Source organism: Rhipicephalus sanguineus, chromosome 1 (genome assembly GCF_013339695.2).
Source record: "Rhipicephalus sanguineus isolate Rsan-2018 chromosome 1, BIME_Rsan_1.4, whole genome shotgun sequence".
In the NCBI taxonomy this organism is placed as follows: domain Eukaryota; kingdom Metazoa; phylum Arthropoda; class Arachnida; order Ixodida; family Ixodidae; genus Rhipicephalus; species Rhipicephalus sanguineus.
The window spans coordinates 215,060,560-215,079,415 of NC_051176.1; the positions used below are offsets into that span (position 1 = coordinate 215,060,560).

Consider the following 18,856-nt stretch of genomic DNA (forward strand, 5'->3'; position numbering starts at 1 on the left):
TCACTCCGGCGGCACGAACACGTCGTTTTTGTCACTTTTCCAACCGACGCAGCGGCTGTTCTCCGTGCTTTATATAGTTGACTTATATATCATTGAAAAGCTTGATCTTTATACTTTTCAAATATATTATTAAAAACAAGTCAACCATTAGTATTTGGGATGGATAGCCAAGAATAAGCGCAAGTTACACGGTTTTGGCTGGACTGTGCCTCAGCAGTGACCATTTTTAAAAAAATCTGCTACAGTTACAGCGCTGTTCTTTGCGCAGCACATTCAAGACATATTTACCTATTTTCTCAACGTAGCAAATTGATGTTGGACTTCTACTTTTTTGTTGCTGAGCTTTTGAAAACAGCCGAATTTAGTAACTTCCGCAGCAGATTGTCCAGTAAATATTCGCTAGAGAAAGTTCATTTTTCGGGGCGTATGTAGAGGATAAGATTTTCCGTCGAATACCCAAATTTCATCGATGTGCACGTGCTACTTTTTAAATTATATTCATCTAAAGTGGGCGATATTCTCAATATAGGGACCTACCGTATCCCATTTTCGTGGAAAGCTACTGAAGTTCCATGGCCGAATTTGCACGTAGAGAAACTATAGTCCCCGATCTATTTCCTGGACCTAGCGTTTTTCATAAAGCAAGCAGAAATGCGATACGAAGCTCGTAAACTGTCTTAATTTTTCATGCTGAAAACGTCAACAAAAGTGGAGTAATCTTCAAACTGCGCTGAAATCTCCGCATGCATAGCTTAAAATATAATAGTTACGGTCTCCTTATATAATTATACACACTAATCACACACAACTACTGCAGGAACACTGAGAAATCTGCATTATTCCTATCACTACAACGAAAATCTTCCTCTAGCGCCACCTAGACGGACAACACGAAGCGCTGCATTGGAAAGCTCCCAGTCTCCCCGACTGTGGCGTTCGAAAACATTTTACTTCAGGGGAGAATGTCAACTTCAGACCATGCCCCAGCATCTGCAGTCTCTCTTTTTGTCTGCCTTTCAGACGGCTGCGCGGGAGAGCGTGAAAGCAAGTGTGAAGCATGGGCGCCTTGGGGGGTGCAAAGCCGTCTTGCATCGCGGCTGGGGGAGGGGGGGAGAGAGAGAGCTGGCATAGCTTGGGTGGGGGCAAGTGCCGGTGTGGCTGGAGGGGGGCAAATGCCGATTTTGCACAGAGAGTATGGGGTGAGCGTCGTCAAGTGAAAAAAAAAAAAAAAAAAAGCCGTACTCTCGGAACGTCCCCCTCGTGTGCGTGCGTATGTTTGTGGCCCCACTCGGGCGACCACTAAAACCGAGGGGTGTGCAACGGCAGACAAAAGAAAGCAGAAAAAACGGGCAGTGCGCGTGCGATGCGAGGGAACTGAGTAGATCTGCGTGGGCGAAGTATGTTTTGAATAGCACCTCAGCTTTCCTTTTCTTTCCTTTTTTTAGAAAAAATGTCGTTTTCCAGAGGTGTGGTTTGCTGGGCTTGTTCATATGAATCCACAGCAATAAACATCATAAATACGAGATAAGGCACACATATATAGGAATGACACGACAACTGTTTTGTACTTGCTGCGTGTTCCTTTCTGCCACTGCTAACAAACTAAACACCGCAGAGTTAAACTAACTAAATTAACAATTAAACACAATTAAGATGTATACCTCCGCTTCTAAAAAATGTAGGCCACTCGAATTTCTTTGGTACCGGCTTCCTTTCCTTTATGCGTCGCAGCATTTTCCCCGGGCAAAAGGGCGTGAGCGCGAAAGTAACCCATCCCGTTCAACTGGGCTTGCTGTGCTCTGTAGTTGCTAGACTAGGCTACAAGCGGAAACTTGGCAGGATACGCTCGCTCCGATTCGCCGTCTATCATATACTTTGGCAAGTTATGCATCGGACTGTTTCGCTTCAGGACGTGGGTTCGATTTTCCGCCTACGACAGGCGCATTTCCATGGCAACGAAATCCAGGAACACCCGCGTATATATTTCCGTGCACTCTAAGTGTTCAGGAGTGCCCCATAGCGGCGTTCCTCATAATTACATAAGGCTAGCTCCAAGGGGACGCGAGCGTTTGCGAACTCTTCACTCTGAGTCGGAACACCGTGCAACAAGGCGCTCGCGTGGTTACCCTGCCTCCGCCCACGCTTCTATCACGCGCACCTTTAGACAGCCTGCGGTTACAGCCTAGGAACTGCGAGCTCACTTTGCGTATTTCTCTGATTCATTGCTCTTGCTTTGAATGATTGTACTTTGGGGTGTGGAACGCGGTTTCTGTCAGCCCAGTATCGCAAACTTCACACCTAAATTTGTATACCTGTTTGCTCGAATCACAAATAAAGTTTATATAAAAAGCCTTAGTGGTAAGCTTCGGCCGTATTTGCGGTCACCCTGTGGCATGTGCGGGCACATATTCATTGGGATTTTCCGAATGGTCTACTCTACATCTCTTCTGGCACTTGGATTTGTATGTTTCGGCCCTAAATAGTAGGCCTCCTAAGTTTTTTAATTTCTTCAGTAAACCTCCTCAGGCAAGGTTTTACAAACGGCAGGTGGCATACATGCGTGATACGCTTGGGGTCCCGGTTCGTTCGCTGCTGTATATCGTTGTGCGCAGACCATATCGGTGACTACGCAGCAATTCTTGCGGTAGCGGGAATTTGCGTCCAATGCTGATGTGGTGAGCTGGAAACCCGAAGTATGACATCGTTCCACGCAACACAGCTTTGCCGTCGGAAGACAGTGACATCCGATTGATAGCCCCCGGCCGGGAATCTTAGGCGCGTGCCTGTAGGCTTGTGTTGCTGCACTGGCGGCTGAAATCAACAGCTATTCCTCGATATCTGCGCAGTGCATGCTGTTGTGCTCGTGACACGCGATCGAACACCTCCTCTCTGTTTTCTTTGCTCAGCTCGTGCTTTATCAGCCGCCGCTTTCGCCTGAAGGAGAAACGTTAGGAGCTAACAACTCAACGTCTTTGGAAAGTCTGCCGTGCTGAGAACTTGCGATGTCTGAGGATAGCGGGTCGTAAACTCGTAGCGTGAGTCGTAAGGCTGACGAGCCAACGTAGCCGAACTGGGACTTGCGCCTAGTAGCCAGACAAGAAGAGAAGCGTTTTTGAAAACGATAAGTTTATAAAAAGTATAGTTGGTATCGTTGTGCATAAAACACGTTTACATGAAAGCGACAGATGCGCATCGCGTTCATGTTAACAATGGCAATTCGCTAGGAAGGCGCATTGCAGTAATACGTCAGACAGGGATGGTATTGCGAGTCCCGGTCGAATCACAGGCCGTAAATCACGAAGAGAGTAACGGTGGCCTCCCGTCGTTCGAACTCCGGGCGTGCCTCTTTCGCTATAAGGTATTCATATTAGCGCAAAGCAAAAAACAAACACTCGAGAAGGAATTGGAAGGGAGCAGACAGGTTAGGCGCTGAAACCTTTCTGCTTCCTCCCACTTCTCTCTGTAGTCTTTGTTTCTTTGTTCGCGCTAATATGTATCTCTTTGTATAGTGGTTCATGAAGGAGAAAAAGGTGGTAATTTTTGTCTCCCGTGCTTCAGACACGGCTAAGCGCATGTATCCCTCTGACATCAATGAACTCGGCCAGCAACCACATGGCCGCTGCGGCGAAGAGAAGACGAGGGGTTCTGTAAACGGCGTCGCATCGCCTTTCCGAAACGGGCTTGCAAAGCCGATGCGCTACTGTCGCATTCATGTAAACGGGATTATAACCGGCCAGCTGGGGCGACTCCATTCATTCAACAAGACGCCGACACGCCGTCTCCACAAAATGGTCTCCACGTTGTCTGAGTGTGGCCCAGTTCATCTTCCCACGGTAGGGAAGTGTGCCTGCGTTGACAGTTTGCCGTAAACCGGCACGGCACGCACCTCGTTCACACGAATGCGACAACTGGCGCATCGCATCCATGTAAACGGGTGTAAGCGCTGGAAAGGCGCATCGCACAAATGCGCCAGGCAGGTGTGGATTTCGAGGGGTAAGCCGACTCATGGACCACCTTACACAATTGAAGGGAACGCCGGCCCCTCCTCGAGTCGGCCTCGAGTGGCACCTCTTCGATACTACACGACAGCTGCGGGGGCAGAAAGCGAGGACTTCTCGGGAGGGTTCATGCACTCCATGTAAACGGCGGCGCATTGCTCTAGGAAAGGTGATGTGCTACCGCTGCATTCTGTCGCATTCGTGTAAACGCAGCTGGAACGTGGCACTGTTTCCCACGGCAATGCAGTCTAATTGAGTTAGTGGGGGAGACAAGGGTTTCCCAAAAGTCTGTAGGCTAACCAATCCTTCCCTGGGAAGAAGGGGTGCACTATGCACGAGGCAACACCACCAAGACTGGTGTAGTCTAGACCCACGAGTACAGGAGATGGGGCATAACATCCACTGTGCTAGCCTGAAGCTGAGAGGCAGCATGGGGGGGGGGGGGGGGGGGCGATTGAGCGAGGATGAGAGCAGGTAATAAAATGTGTGCTGCAGCACGAAAGCCGACAGTCTGTGCTTAGTAACGGGAGACGCTAGAGAACGGAACGCATTTCATTCGCATCCACTGGTGTCCACTGCTCGCGTAGATTTGAGCTTCTCGAGCGTGCGCTGTGCACTCTTAGAAAAAAAGTTAGTAAATGGTTAGTAAATGCTTGCATTTACTACTTTCGAGCGTATTTTACTACCATCGCGAAATCTGTTTACTAGCCAGCAGTTAGTAAAGGTCGTAAAGTGCTGCCTTCACTAACCAGAAAGTTTACTTGGTGTTTTTAACTAAGTAACTACTAGCCACCCACATTGCCAGATCTTTCGTAGATGCGCAGTATACTTTGCCGTAATCGTGACAGTCTTTAGCAAAATTTAAACAATTTTTGTTTTGTTGATTACCTTGGAATTAAAGTTTCGTGCTACGTGATGGCACGCATATAAGCAAATATAAGGGCACACGACAATGTGTAGAAAACATCAATTATTCTTCTAAATTCTATGATTGCCAACCAGTACACGGTGCATAGGAGCATAGTCTTCAAGCCGCTGCTAGAGTAGATATCAGCTACGTAAAAGTCTTGCTATTCTGTGTGTGCACTTGCGTGTGTTTTCTCATTCGTGATCAATTCATGCCTTATGTATGTTGGTTGCTTTGTGTACCTACCACGGTAATTACATGAAGTAATTAGCGGCCATTCGTTAATGTACGAGGACAATGCCACTTCGTTTTTTTAGTCCTTTAGGTACTTTGTAATAGAATCATCTTTATATGGCAATGCACATGCACATATAAACAAAATAGGCGTAAGCCTCTAATTGAGTTGTTAGCGCGGTTACTAACAACTTAGTAATGGACTAGCCATTCGAGCTAGTACTATTCACTCACTAACTAGGTAGCAAGTTCCACTAGCCTGCATTTTACTACCTTCACTTACTAAGAGTCTAGTGTATTTTGTGACAAGTAAACGGTTAGCATTTAGTCAGTGAATATGCCGACCTTTTTTTTTCCAAGTGTTGTCGCAATCGGCGAGCCACCCTTTGCCTCGGGCGCCGGGACGGAATAAAGGCAGCCGCCTCACTTTGCGGCGATAAGGAAGACGCCGGTTGTTTCTCATGCACCAGGAGGTGCATGGTTGCAATTGCTCGAAACAACACCATTGTCGCTGGTGCCGAAGCGGTAATGCGACACATGGCGCCTTTGTGCCCCAGGAAAGGCCGTGACGCCGAGTTTCCGCCGAAGACGGACCTCGGACTACCGCACTGTGCGTCTCCGGCTGTTAGGCCGTCTACGCTTCGATCAGCGCCAGCTTGCTGTCAATTACTGTCAATTTGGGTGAAACGACCACTCATCATGTTATTGTAACGAACTTTATTGAAAATCAAAATCCTATTGAAATAGCGTACGCGAATAGAGAAGTCGTTCCCCCGACAAGAGAATAACGCACCAGGACCATTCATGCCACGCATATATGTCGCTGAAGACGTAATTGCTTCAGCTCTGTCATACAAATGGTTTTGCGGTTCATCTGATGCTTTGCACACGGTAACATGATAAATAAATGCTGCATCAACCAAAAGATGAATTGATACTACTCTGCTGAAGTTTCAATTCAAATGAAATAAATGACGGTACGTATAGCAGGGAAAACTGTGCTGCTTAGGCAGTTAGCACGGGTTTGACACCGTGGGTCAGAGCGGCAGCGTTGTAGCACGCAATTGCCAAACTACCCGTCTTTCGAACATTCGGAAGCTTAGGTTACATTCGGAAGCTTATGTTACACGGTGAAGGAAGAGCACAGCTAGTCAAATAGAATTTGTCTTCTCCTACAGACGAACGAGAAGTTGTGTCGGGTATAATGAGGGGAGGAGGGGGGGGGGGGGTGGAGGTGTTACACACAACCACTGGGCGCGTTTCTTCCATGGGGGAAGGAAGGAGTACATACGAGTTTGCTTACACCCCGTGTTGCAGGTCAGGGTAAAACTGTGCCGTGTTCCCAACAAGGGCCGCAGAAATAGCGTCACGACCCTCTACAGGGTATCACAAACGGCAGAGTTTTGACAACGGGACAGAGTTGAATGCTATCCTGGAGGCAGTCTCATCTTTATTCTTTCTTTTTCTTCCTGTCAGACCACCATGTCTCACGTTCCAGCACAACAATTGCAGTGACAACGATGTCTTCTGCATACTTTTGGCGCAGAAAGATTGCTGTCAATTCTACTGCGCAAATATATATATATATATATATATATATATATATATATATATGTAACACACTCAGAAACGACGCAGGGTTTCTAGGTTCGGTAAAAGATTCTCAGAAAAGTCAGACACGCGTGCGAAGCAATTTTATTTACGTTCCGCTCGGGGTCCGAGCTTTATCTGATGAAGCTTAGACCTCCAGTGAAACGTAAATAAAATTGCTTCGCACATGTGTTTTTTTTTTCCACTTTTCTATATATATGTGTGTGTGTGTGTGTACGCGAACAGAACTTCCCTGAGCATTTGCAAATAATTCATAAACTGTGAATAGAAGCCCTCATGTCACCACAATTATTTGGAGAATAATTACTGCATAATTATAGCGTTCTCTCTGCAAAATATTGCTGTCAATTCTTTCTCGAGAGAAATAAAATCTTTAGTACATAGATCGATTGTGTCAGGGTGTGTAACGGCATATAGAGTGGTAGACGTAAGTGGCTGTTTACTTGAGGAAGTACATAGAAATGGAACAAAGAAAGAGGAGAGTTTATTATGATGACCGCTGTCTAGCTCAAGCAGATGACTGAGTAGTGACAATCAGTAAATGAGGTAGGAGTAAACGACAGCGACAGAGGGGATTATTTACATAAGTACACTGTACACGGAAGGATGTGATGTCTCATGGTTCGCTTGTGATGTGACCTCCACGATAGAGTTTGTCACCCAAACCCGCATTTCGGCACTGTATGTCACGGAGAGCAGCTGGCCAGGCAGCCTACGTGAGCGGTTTGCAGCGCAATTGTTCCTCCCGTGAAAAGAACCGCACCGCTGGGGACAGGGACAAGTGAGCGAGGGTCATCACAGAAGGAGAGATAGAAAGAGGCGTCGTTGAAGGGGAGAAAAAAAAAAAGCAGCCCTTGCGGCAGCGGCGCGTAAATAGTTATACTACCAGGAGAAAGAGGCACCTCTTTTCTAGACAGTGGCTGGGGAGTACGAAGGCTCTCTGGGCCATGCTTTTTTTTTCTTTGGGGGGAGGGGGGGGGGGAGCGGGCGGGAAGGGGGGGGGGGCGTGAAGCACATCTGAAACTTTTCAAAGGAGCAGCGGCGCCCCTGAAAAGAGTGGATTAGTTGCAGCAGGGAGAGGCTCTTCGCTGTCGCGACGGCCGGAGAGCGCATTTTCCTCTCTTTTTTCCAAACGTGACTTGGTGGCGTCTTCTGGCGGCTCAGAATGAAACTACACTGCAGTGGAACCCCCACCTTAAAGGTCGTCGCCCCGCGCGTTGCGATGCGAGCGCGCTTCTACAGGGGTTGCCAGGGTCTCTCGTGCGCGCGCGCTTGTCTCGTGATGTGGGCGGTTTCTACGTTTTGTGCTTTCACCGCAAGTTTCCGTTGACGTTACAGAGAGCACGAAGGTCACTTCGCTCGCTGCAGCGGCCGCGTTTCCGAAAGGAGCGCGCTGCTCACACATCAGGAAGTAACCATCCGTCTCTCTCATTTTCTTGTGCTGCCCTCTAACGTTTTGGTAGGGGTTTTGTAGGGGCCGGCGCAAATGGTATCGCTAGAAGCAAAGCCTCCGAGATGGAGATGTTTCGCGACTTTGCCGCTAGGGGAGAGCGCATGCGCAGGCAACGTTTAAACGTTGTGCGCAGGGGCGTCGTGAAAAAGGCTGATTGCGACAGTTGTTAGTTGGCGCTCGTCCTGTGTATGTTCTTTTCGTGAGTCCTTGCGCGCTGCAAGTTTCGAGCTGCTTGCCGTTCTTCGGGTGACATTACAATTTGTTGCTATAGCATAACTCCTTCGCCCTTGTGGCGAAATAATGCCCAATAAACGCTCAAGTACCCCTGTGAAGACATATTTCATTTTCGTGTTATAAAGGTTCCTATGAAAGAGGGATCAGCCATGCTTGTTTTTTATGATGTTTGCGGGCCCTTCCTGTTTGAAACTACTTGATTATCACTTTGACACATTTTTGGCATGCTTACTGCAAACTGTCCAGTCACATGTGTTATAGTTGGATTGTGTCTGTAGACGTCGTGACAGGTTCGCGCTAGGGGCGAGGCCGGCGGCGGCAGAGTTCAAGGAGTGGCGGTACTGTCAGATGGATTGGGCTGTACACTTATGATAGGGCGGCAGCTCACGCCACCTAGCCGTAATACATAGTGTCATCGTTGGTTTTTCTCTTTGGTGCTTCTACCTCGTTCCTGGATCACTGACGTAAATCATGGGGGGCGGGGGAGTCAGGAGGGTTTTGACCCCCCTTATGTTCAGGCAGGGGGGGGGGGGGGGGGGGAGGGAGGACGCCCCTTACAAGTGTCCCCCTCTTGAGATTTATTTTTCCAACATATTTCAATTGCTTGACAGTGAAGTATAGCACTAACTTTTTTAATGGCGGTTTATTGCGTAGTATGTGTGTACCTACACGTGTTCAATACTCTCCAGCTGTGTAGAGCTGCAGTGAAATTGCAACTACCATTCGATTGATTTTTAAGAACACTCATTAGCACAATGCAATTACGTGAGGTGTGAACCCATGCTAGCTTTTTTAAAATTTTATTTGAAAGCAAGATTTTAAATTTTATATAAACTATAAAACCTATACTTATAAAAACAAAATGGCCACCATGGCCAGGAGTGTGTCCCCTCTAGTAGTTTTTCAGGATTTACGCCACTGTCCTGGATAATAACTACCTGGGCTCAACTGCTTCATGCTCGACATTATTTTGTGATGATGTAAGAACTGATGAAAACCACTTTTGACACCACCTACACAAGCGGCATGGACAGCAGGTAGTATTGCTATGCTGGGTACCATCAATGCTTAGGAAGCAAGAACACTTCAGGAAGTAAACAAGTATGTACTGCTGCAATGTTTAAGAGTGGTACATGTTCATTTTTCTTTTCGAGAAAACACTTCAGTGGGCCTTTCTGGCAAATAATGCAGACATCTTCTGGGCAGGTTACACCATTCGAGAACGAGACTGGAGACAATATTACTACTGCAATGACCTATTCATGCAAGTCTTGTACAGAAATGTCAGCAGTATGTGTTTTGATCTAATCTGCTTGCTCCTACTTTCCATGCCATTAGCAATATCACCCAAATTAGCCATAAATCATGCACATGGTAACAGTCTGACAAGCATTACAAGGTGCAGCTTTTAATACCCAACCAATCGTCACTTGATTGCTATTCAGTTGCACCGTGATACATTAGAATCTCTACTACTACAAACGACCCAGTCTACATCAAGCCAATGAAAAAATAGAAAAGCTTTATTTATGTTCCGTCTACAAAAAAAAGGCACTCTTTAACAATTATATTAAATTCATAATTGAGATGACACATGCTTAAGTGGGAATCCAAGGGAAGCAGGAGAGGATAGAAATGCTGCATGAAGAGGTAGTGAAAATATGGCAATAAAAGAGGAGCAACATTTGTCTTGAGCGGTGTGCAGCAGCTCAGCACAACCTGTCAAGAGTCTAGCTTTGGAAAACCGATTACAGCATAGGCTTTTACAAGGGGATCAGTAGAGCCCAGTTTTAACTTTTATGTTAACCTGTTTAAATGAACCCATACAAACTGTGCAAGCAGAGTGAAAACTGCTCAAGGCAAACTCAGTGCACAACTCCATAGGCTGCTGCTGCTGTTTGTATGCTAGGAAAGGTGCACAAGTAAAGTAAGATGTTCAAATAGGAGAATCTACAGCTTTTCTCCTTTGCACTTAAAAAATAAATAAAAAATGAGGAGGGGGCGAGGAAGCGGGTGGTCTCCACAGCACTCGTAGAAAGGTCAAGACCTACAGCACTGATTAAACCCCTGCCATAGTGCATGTACAATTCTTGTGCATACTTCTGTCACTCAAGCCGACTTGCCAGGCACAGCACACAACAGAAACTTTATTGTGCCTTAGACACAAGTCCTCAATCGAGATGGAATCCTGTGGTTTCGCAAGATGCCACACAAAGCGATAGGAAGCTAGCAGTTGAGAGAGCTTTGAGTGACCATGATTAAGCGTTTGGCCATGCGCTCCATGTCATGTGGAGGGTTTTGCTTCAGCAGCTCTTTGATCTTCTGGTACAGCCACATTAGGACAGCTTTCTTGTGCTCCTGTTCAACTGTATTTTCTTCGTCGAGGCTGAGCACCGCCTCCTCCAGGTACCTGCCAGTAGATATAAAGCAATATAAGCCTTACACAGAGAAGTCACAAATACACCAGAAGTCCTGGGGGCAGCATGCCTCCACAATGTCTCTGAACTAGAAGGTGTTTGAAAGATTTGACAGGCTTTTGAGGAAGTCTACAGCACATAAGTTTCTCCTAAAGCGTGTTGAGGGTAAAGCCGACCAATACAAGGGGAAGGGTTAAAGAAACTTGAAGGGAGCCGGAGTACTACAAGAAAAAATACCTAAATTGACGTCAGCCAGATTTGTGCACATCACGGAAAAAAAGAAACCAATTACACTTGCTTCCTTTGCAAATGTAATTTTCAGATAACTGGTCTAAGAATAGGCTAACTGGGGAATTATGGGAAAGGAATGATTACATCTACATTATTTTGGACCTTACTTTTTACCACCTACATAAAAATACAGCAAACAGAACGAGCTGGACTGGATACCTCACACTGTTTTTTGCAGCCCTCACACCTTGTTATCTTCACTGACAATTGATTGTAAAAATTTTTGTTGGTCATTTTTACCAGTTCCTTTTTGAAAGCATCTTTAGCGACACTGAAAAGTTGGTCAATGTGCACGCTTGAGGGAAGGGTGGCATTGTACATACAAACACCTTGCACACACGATTATGGTTACACGGTTATGACGCTAGCATCTGTGTCCGCTGCTGCTAAGGCACGGAGAAGCCATACATTATCAGCGGGGCCAATGAAAAGTATAACAAGCGACCACTACAGTGCAATAAGGCAGTACTGATCCAATTAGTTGGCCATCATGTGGTTACACCAGAGCATTAGTACTTGCCTGTCCAAACACAACAAAAAATAACGTGTATGTGTGCATGTGTGTGTATAGTAAGAAAAAAGTATTTGCTGAAACTGAAGAAATATTAGAATTTGAGCATGCATGCAATTAAAAAACAGAAAAAAAAAACCATATTGATTTACTAACGTTACAGAGGTGGACCACTGGCCACAATGTTAGTAATGAGTAGATGCCATGTGAAATCACATACGTTGTATCTCCCCTCTAGTCTGGCCATGGCACTGGGTTTTTCCCCGACAGCTGCTAGTGTGTGCCTTAGCTGTACGAGTTTTGTCACAACGGAGAGGCTGAGTGAAAAGGACAGAGCAGCAATGCAAGCACGACAGGCCAAGCACTGGTCGACCAATGCTAGTGTCACTGCCAGGCATGAACCGAACCAGTGCTTGTGCAAAATGTATCGGGTGTTTTGTAGGAATTTCCTAATCATTGCATCTATTCTTGATCCTTTTCACTTTAATTAGATCCTTCCAACAGTTCCGATTCGCTGAGGTTCAGCAAGTCTATTTTTTAGAAAAGGACTTTCGAGTATTCATGGCTGGTGTGAATGATCGAAACAAGGGGAACTTTTTTTGAGGGGCTTGTTTATATGTTAGACATAAATGAATCGAACAGGAAAGCCCAGAAGATGTTAATTGTTGTTTTTTAACTGTAGTGTGCCAATTGTGACAAATAACTGAAATGAAGTGGATGAAAAATCGCCTTTTCCATCAATGAAATCAGAACTCACAATCTTTAAATTACGCGTCCGATGCTCTACCAATTGAGCTATGATGGAACGCGCTTCCCCTTCCACTTCGTTGGGTATTTCTGTGCATTTAATTCCTAGGAGGGCTAGCCAGCGCCCCTCGTAGCCCAGGCGGCGAGTGTGGAACACCCTTTTTGGCAAAAAACAGACATAACAGTAAACATAACAGAAAAAAAATTATAAGTGAGAGAGAAAGACGAATAGAGGAGATAAGGATGAAAGAACAAGAGACTGCCGGGCAGGTTAATCTGGTGGTGCCACTTACATGAAACCACGGCCAAAGAGCTATGTTGTTTGCCAGGGCAGCCCTGAAAGTTCAAGCACCCAGCACTGGTTCTACCTTCTCACAACCCACCCCAATCTTTTCCCCAGACACAGATAAGCCACACAAGGCTGGACAAGGATGGTCCAACCCCCCTGTGCTTGGGTCCATGGTGTCACAACTGCTGATCCTTTGCTTGTGATGTCTGGTGCTTATCTGATTCTTTCATAAAGTATATCAAGCCACAATGTCTTTTGTCTTATGCACTGTGCGGAAAAAAAAAATCAGTTGCACCACAAGGGTGAAGCAATGAATGCGACAGCAACAAATTGGAACCTGGCATGTGGAGCACATATTTTCACTATACTTACAAAAGAGAACATCTACAAAATAGTAGTAATAACCTCAGAAAAAAATACCAAACAGTTTAACAATACTCACCTTAGCTTGACTGCGGTTCTGGTAGCAAGGTCTGCACACAACTGCTCGATGAGCGAGAGCAGCACTGGTTGCTCTAAAGGGCATGGATCCTGCCCAATGGCAATAGCAGGACACACCATCTCGCATGTTGACACAAGTGCAGCCGGGTCTGCCACTGACAAAGCCTGGATGAGAAAATTGGTCTTGATAAAAGAACACTAAAGTAAAATTTCACTTTGTATGTATATTTTGATCGCATAGTATAAGTTACTAACCCATCGTTCCAGTCTACAAGTTTTATGATTCATAGAACGCAGAAAAATAAGGGATGCCTAGTAACAATTGGTGTTACTGTTAATTACAGACAGCCAAAGATGTTGCCAAGCGTGTGGTCGCAGTTACTTTTTGTAATGAAATGTCTTTAATAATTAAAGTTGTGGAGCAGGGCTTCTTGGATGGTCACAGCTCTTTCTTGTGGTTTCTGTACATCTGCTTTTTTGCACAACGGCATGTGTTCCAAGAGCGGCCCTCTTACACCCAACAGTCTGTTATGCAAGACTGCACTTTCTTTGTACCTGAGCGTTATCAGGCCATAGCTAAATCAGAGAATGCTGCTCTAGAGTGTTTCCCATCTTGAGTGGTCGACCAGAAAGCCATACTGGCATGACGAACCCGCCTGTGGTCGTCATCTCTAGCCATGTGTGAAGTACTGTAAGGAGGCCATCTTCTTGTTCCTCCAAGGCTTTGACCTACTCTTCTAGGTGATAGCTTCCTTGAAGGTGGTGTGGTTTAGATTTCTTTAAACTGGCAGGTTTCTCAATGTGGCTAGCTTTGCTGCAGAAATTACACAGAGTATTTGCTCAGTGAACTGCACGTAGAGTGCTCGTGAAAATTCTGATGGACCTGAAAATCGTTTAGCTGTTGCTGACTGCTTTGAATTTGCCTCTGTTGGTTTTCAGCAGTCAAGGTAATCTTGTACGAATTTTCGAATGTTACCTTATTTTTGGCTGGCAGGCACTGCTGAATGTGACAGCTGTGGATTCCATATAACAATCTGTCTTGTAGCATAACTTCCAGGGGAACACTTGCACTTCCTGCTTGAGGCTGAACATGTCCGTCCAATGTCCAAGAAGACACCATCACTAAAGCTGCAGTCCTTTTGCAAGATTCACAATGCTGTCACATAACCTTTGATGGACTTGTTAGTGAGCTGGTAACACTTCTTGAAACGATATCGTCCAAGTATGGGGTTGGAATGCAGGCTTAGTAATTTGGCACTACTAACTCAATCTCTGAAGGTTTCAAAGGTGCAACAAGGTTCCCTGAGTGTCTCAGTCTCACCACACAGCTCAAGAATAACTGCTTGCATCTGTAAAATTTAATGATGTTGTTGGTCGCATTGTAGAATTTTAGGTGATCTACCCAAGGTAACCAGTAAGCGCTGAGCACAAGTTCTGGTATCTTGTCTTTAAATATTGTCTTCTTGCTTTGCCACGTCTTGTTTGCCATCGCCAGTATCGTAGTACCTTTACTGCATTCTCAGACACTTGGCGACTGTAAAGCAGGCTGTCTGGTTCGCGTGCCGATTGTCATTGGAGATGCCACTTGGTCCATCCAGTCGTCTCTTGCTTGTCCTGACGCTACCCTATAAAATACTTGGAAGTACTGACTCGAGACGGTAACGTAGCCAGATATTTATTTCGGGAAGGGGGGACTTTAACCATACTTTATGTAGGTTCATGTGTACATTTGTATGCATGCGTGTATGCATACACGTGCAACACAAGTTTCAGGGGGAGGGGGTTTGAACCCCCCCCCCCCCTCCTTTTTCGCTACGCCACTGACTCATATTTTTTTGTGACTGCCATTTTGGACTCCCAATTATTCATTCAGACTTTCTAGCAGTTTTTGTCGAGTCTGGATTACCGGTAGGTGACTGTACCAGAATAAAATCAAATCTCGGTATAACACAATCTTCCATGTAATGAATTATTTTAATTTCCAGACCTTAGTTACATTGAAAACTACTTAACAAAGTAATTTTATCACATGGTCGTGATTTAATAAAGCTTTTGACTACTTCAAGCCTCCGTGGATAGCAAATTTAGCAAAAAATTTGGTTGATCCCTCCGACATAGGAATCGGAATTACACGAAAGTAAAGCATGCCCTTACAGAAGTAACTGAATGTTTACTGTACATTGATATCAGAAAGTTTGCACAATGTATATTGATGTCTAGCAGCTATAGCACAGTTTCACGTGGATGCACCCACTTAGATGATTGGTGGTACATCTCCATCCCGAAGCCTAATGTCCATGTTAAATGATTAAACAAACCCTTGTGGTAGCTGTAGTAGTTAACAGTGAAAGCGTAATCAGAGAACGAGGTGTGATAGCCAGAAGAGCGCCGCATATTGGATGCAGAACTTGGTCGCGATCCCGCGGCATGTTCAAATGCGATTGAACACCACGGCCGGGCTTGAGGAAAACGCAAAGCGCGTCGTGCCGGCTGAGATTTTTCTCGTAGCGAGCGCGTCAGCAGGGAACGCGGTGTTACAGCCAGGTGAGGCAGGCGCGCGTCGCAGAACTATTTTTGGTTTGGATTAGCGTGATGCTACGAGCGTGTCCGACGCTTTTACGGCGCTGGGGCTAAGTCGCCACCTCGCGGTGTGTTAAAGCATTGATAAAACTGAATTTCTATTGAAAGCGTGCTGAAAGGGACGGACGTGTAACGCGTTGCAGGTGCTAATCGCGGAGGCGACAGTAATGATGAATTACTTTATTTTACCGCTCCCAGCGGGCAACACCACCCCGCCGACCGAGAGAGTGGTAGATGTAAAAGGCGCGTTTTTATAGCCGCTGGAGTCTGTGACCGTGGCGCAGTGGATAGCGTGCCCGGCATCTGTTGTCGCGGACCGAGCGGTCGTGGGTTCGATGCCTGTTGATGGAACTTTTTTTCTTTGCCATCTGATCGTGTAAATTTTTTCGGCGTCATTTCCGTGACTGAAATACGTCACTGAAGTCTTGGTGGACCCCGGCATAAAACACTTTCGTGTTAAAATTTGAAGAAAGTCGGCTAAGACAGAGGACACCTCTACATCTCCTTTTGCATGAAATGTTTGAGCAGCAATAACAGCGTTGCTCTGTGCTTCCCTCATTAAAATCTCATGTGCAGGACACACTGTGCCACCTGCTGTGGCCACAGGACACGAGGCCGCCCACACACCAGAGTACGAGAAGGACATCTCAAAGGCCATGTGAAGGCAGCTTGTGGCAACCAGACAAGATTTCACGACATTGATTCAGAGCAAAAGTAGAAAATCACAGGAAACATACTGTGGTGCACTAAAGGCACTGCAGGTGATGTTTAGAGCTGGAATAGATTACGTCCAGCAATGCTCAAGCAGCCAGAACTGAAGAGTGTAATGATGACAGTATAATTGAGAATGTAAGAGAAAAGCACACATGCCAGATGACAATTCTGGTAACGAAGTCAAGCTGACAGACAGTGTACCCGCGGCAAGTAAGGTTACGGATGCCTTTGATGTCCTGCGCCGGTACGAGGGCACGCACTCAAAAGAACAGGCATTGAATGCTCTGTTGGCTTATGAGCAAGACAAAATGGCAATGTTCTAAATAAAAGTGTCAAATGAAGCTGCCCGACTTTTTCAAGGTAACATGAACTAGAATGTTCCAAATAAAAGTGTGCGCATTTGAAAGCCTGCATTTTGTTTTTTGTGGGAAGAATGAATGTGTGGACACTGTCTAAAATGAGTGCGAATGCTAGGTGCAGTTAAATATTGCATCTAAGGTTTGTGGCTACAGTATGAGCCACACACAACAATCGGATGGTGTGTGTAGCACCGATGCTTTGCCATAGGCACTATCTGCGCCACAGGTGCCAGCATTCCAAATCGCACAGTTATGTACAACCTTCTTGCAATAATTCATGTATAGGTAGCTACTCACAAAATATGATCACCAGGAACGCCGTGGGAAAATATGGCATTTTCTTTTACAGCTAAACCATCAAAACCTTGATTTAAAAAAGTTCGCAAGATAATGAAATTTGCAAGTATGGCTTCAATATATTGAGGTTTGACTGTGCAAATGCTCTTTGGGTTGGGCAAGACCCTTTTCATAGAGTCCAGAGTTGTGAGAAAAGCAAACATCCTAATTCCTCATGACACGAGGTTCGATGGCACTAAACAGTAAACAATGTGGTGGGCTCAATGCAGCCTCTGCAAGACATGCATTTGTGGCTCACCTACTGAGCAAACATTTGCTCCTGAAGCTTTTCGGGAGAGCCAGCTACGAACCACTGGTTTTGTTTGCATTGTACTTTGCCTTTAATATTAGAGTGTACTGTATTTAGCAGTCGCTTAATGATCCAACCCTTCAATTTTGTTATGAACACTAGATTTTTTTTTCTTTGCTAGTGTATTGACTGCATTCCAAGCTTGTAACCAAAGCAATGGCAGTGACAGCAATAATCCTACATGTTCCCCATTTTGCAAGGAGGCCACTGCACCTCTTGACATTAGATTCACCAAATCTAAAAACAGGTCGCACATGGCAAGAACCCGCAGCCCGTCATGTCCTACTGGTGCTTAGCCAGGTGGCTAACTGCCAGTTGGCCACTTGGCTAAGTGCTAAGTTGGCCACCAGTAGTACAGCGTGCACATGTAGACTTCCAGAAGAGAGCATACACACATGCCATTGTGGGTGCATGCTTGCACTGACATGTTTCACATTTGGCTGCAAGCTTGTTCCGTGTTGCGACACTATGGCGCTGTGGAAGAGAAAGGCTCTGTACTTGTCTTCTAGCTGGACAATAAACCAAATAGTTGTTATAGTATGCACTCTGTTCTGTTGCCACCTTTTCCTTACAGTTCTGCGCACTGAAAATGAATGCATTAGTTTTCCATGGCCCTTTAAAAAATTAACCACAATGTTCTACTGTATATGTCTCCTGTCAAGTAAAGACAAGCTGTCAAACCATATACTTTTCAGAATCATTCCAAGCAACTGTGCTTGTAGGCTGTAGCTCAGTTGCTTGCTGGGCCAATGCAGACTTGCTTAAAATGGCTAAATGGCAAGACATAGCAAAATGTTTCCATATCTAATTTGTTACAGTGCCATCACCACTGTGGCTGGACTCACCTGCTGGAAAGCCATATTATACTGGCCCTGATGCACAAGTAGGGTAATCTGCTGCAACACAAGATGGGGGTCAACAGGCACTGGTGTGTTTACATTTGAGTGACTTTCCATTCCTCCAGATGCAGCTTCACCAACTGTCTCTTTCAGTGCACCATAAATCTCTTGCTTCAGATTGTCCACAAGCATTTTCTGCTGCCTGCAGACCACAGGAATAAAAAAAGAAAGTTTTCATGGCAATTTCAATTAAGGACGTGTGCAATACCCTCACTTTATCTCTTTAGAGCTTTCTTTGTAGATGCACAAGAAGTGAAACTCACGCAGCCAATGCCTGTAGAACTCCGGACTTCAGGACGTGCACACCCTTCTTCACAGCTTCATCAAGTTCAGCTCGCATATCTGGAGTTACCAGTGTGGCTTTGTGGTGACGTAAGAAGGTCTGTAGGCAGGTGTCCAGATTTGACTCTATATTCTTCACAGCTTTCTTAGCATGATCTTGACCAGAATTTTCAATGTACTGCTGAACTTGTTCGAGAACTGTAGAATAAAATTAACAATCATTGAGAGCTTTAAAATGCCACA

The 18,856-nt window shown here is 45.6% G+C and overlaps 2 protein-coding genes across 3 annotated transcripts in view; both read right to left on the reverse strand.

Annotated features, from left to right (window-relative positions):
• The window catches only part of LOC119371725 (anamorsin homolog), a 265,406-nt gene that overhangs the window by 109,309 nt on the left and 137,241 nt on the right, over window positions 1-18,856 (reverse strand). The gene's annotated exons all lie outside the window — the stretch shown is intronic.
• The window catches only part of LOC119371748 (enhancer of mRNA-decapping protein 4), a 37,737-nt gene continuing 28,820 nt past the window's right edge, over window positions 9,940-18,856 (reverse strand). For both annotated transcript variants that reach the window (XM_049419391.1, XM_037642212.2), the window contains exons 8-11: window positions 18,595-18,811; window positions 18,278-18,473; window positions 13,135-13,298; window positions 9,940-10,847 (exon numbers count right to left, since the gene is read on the reverse strand). In XM_049419391.1, the coding sequence (XP_049275348.1) occupies window positions 10,664-10,847; window positions 13,135-13,298; window positions 18,278-18,473; window positions 18,595-18,811 (761 nt within the window). In that variant the 3' untranslated portion in view covers window positions 9,940-10,663. The remainder of the gene's footprint in view (window positions 10,848-13,134; window positions 13,299-18,277; window positions 18,474-18,594; window positions 18,812-18,856) is intronic.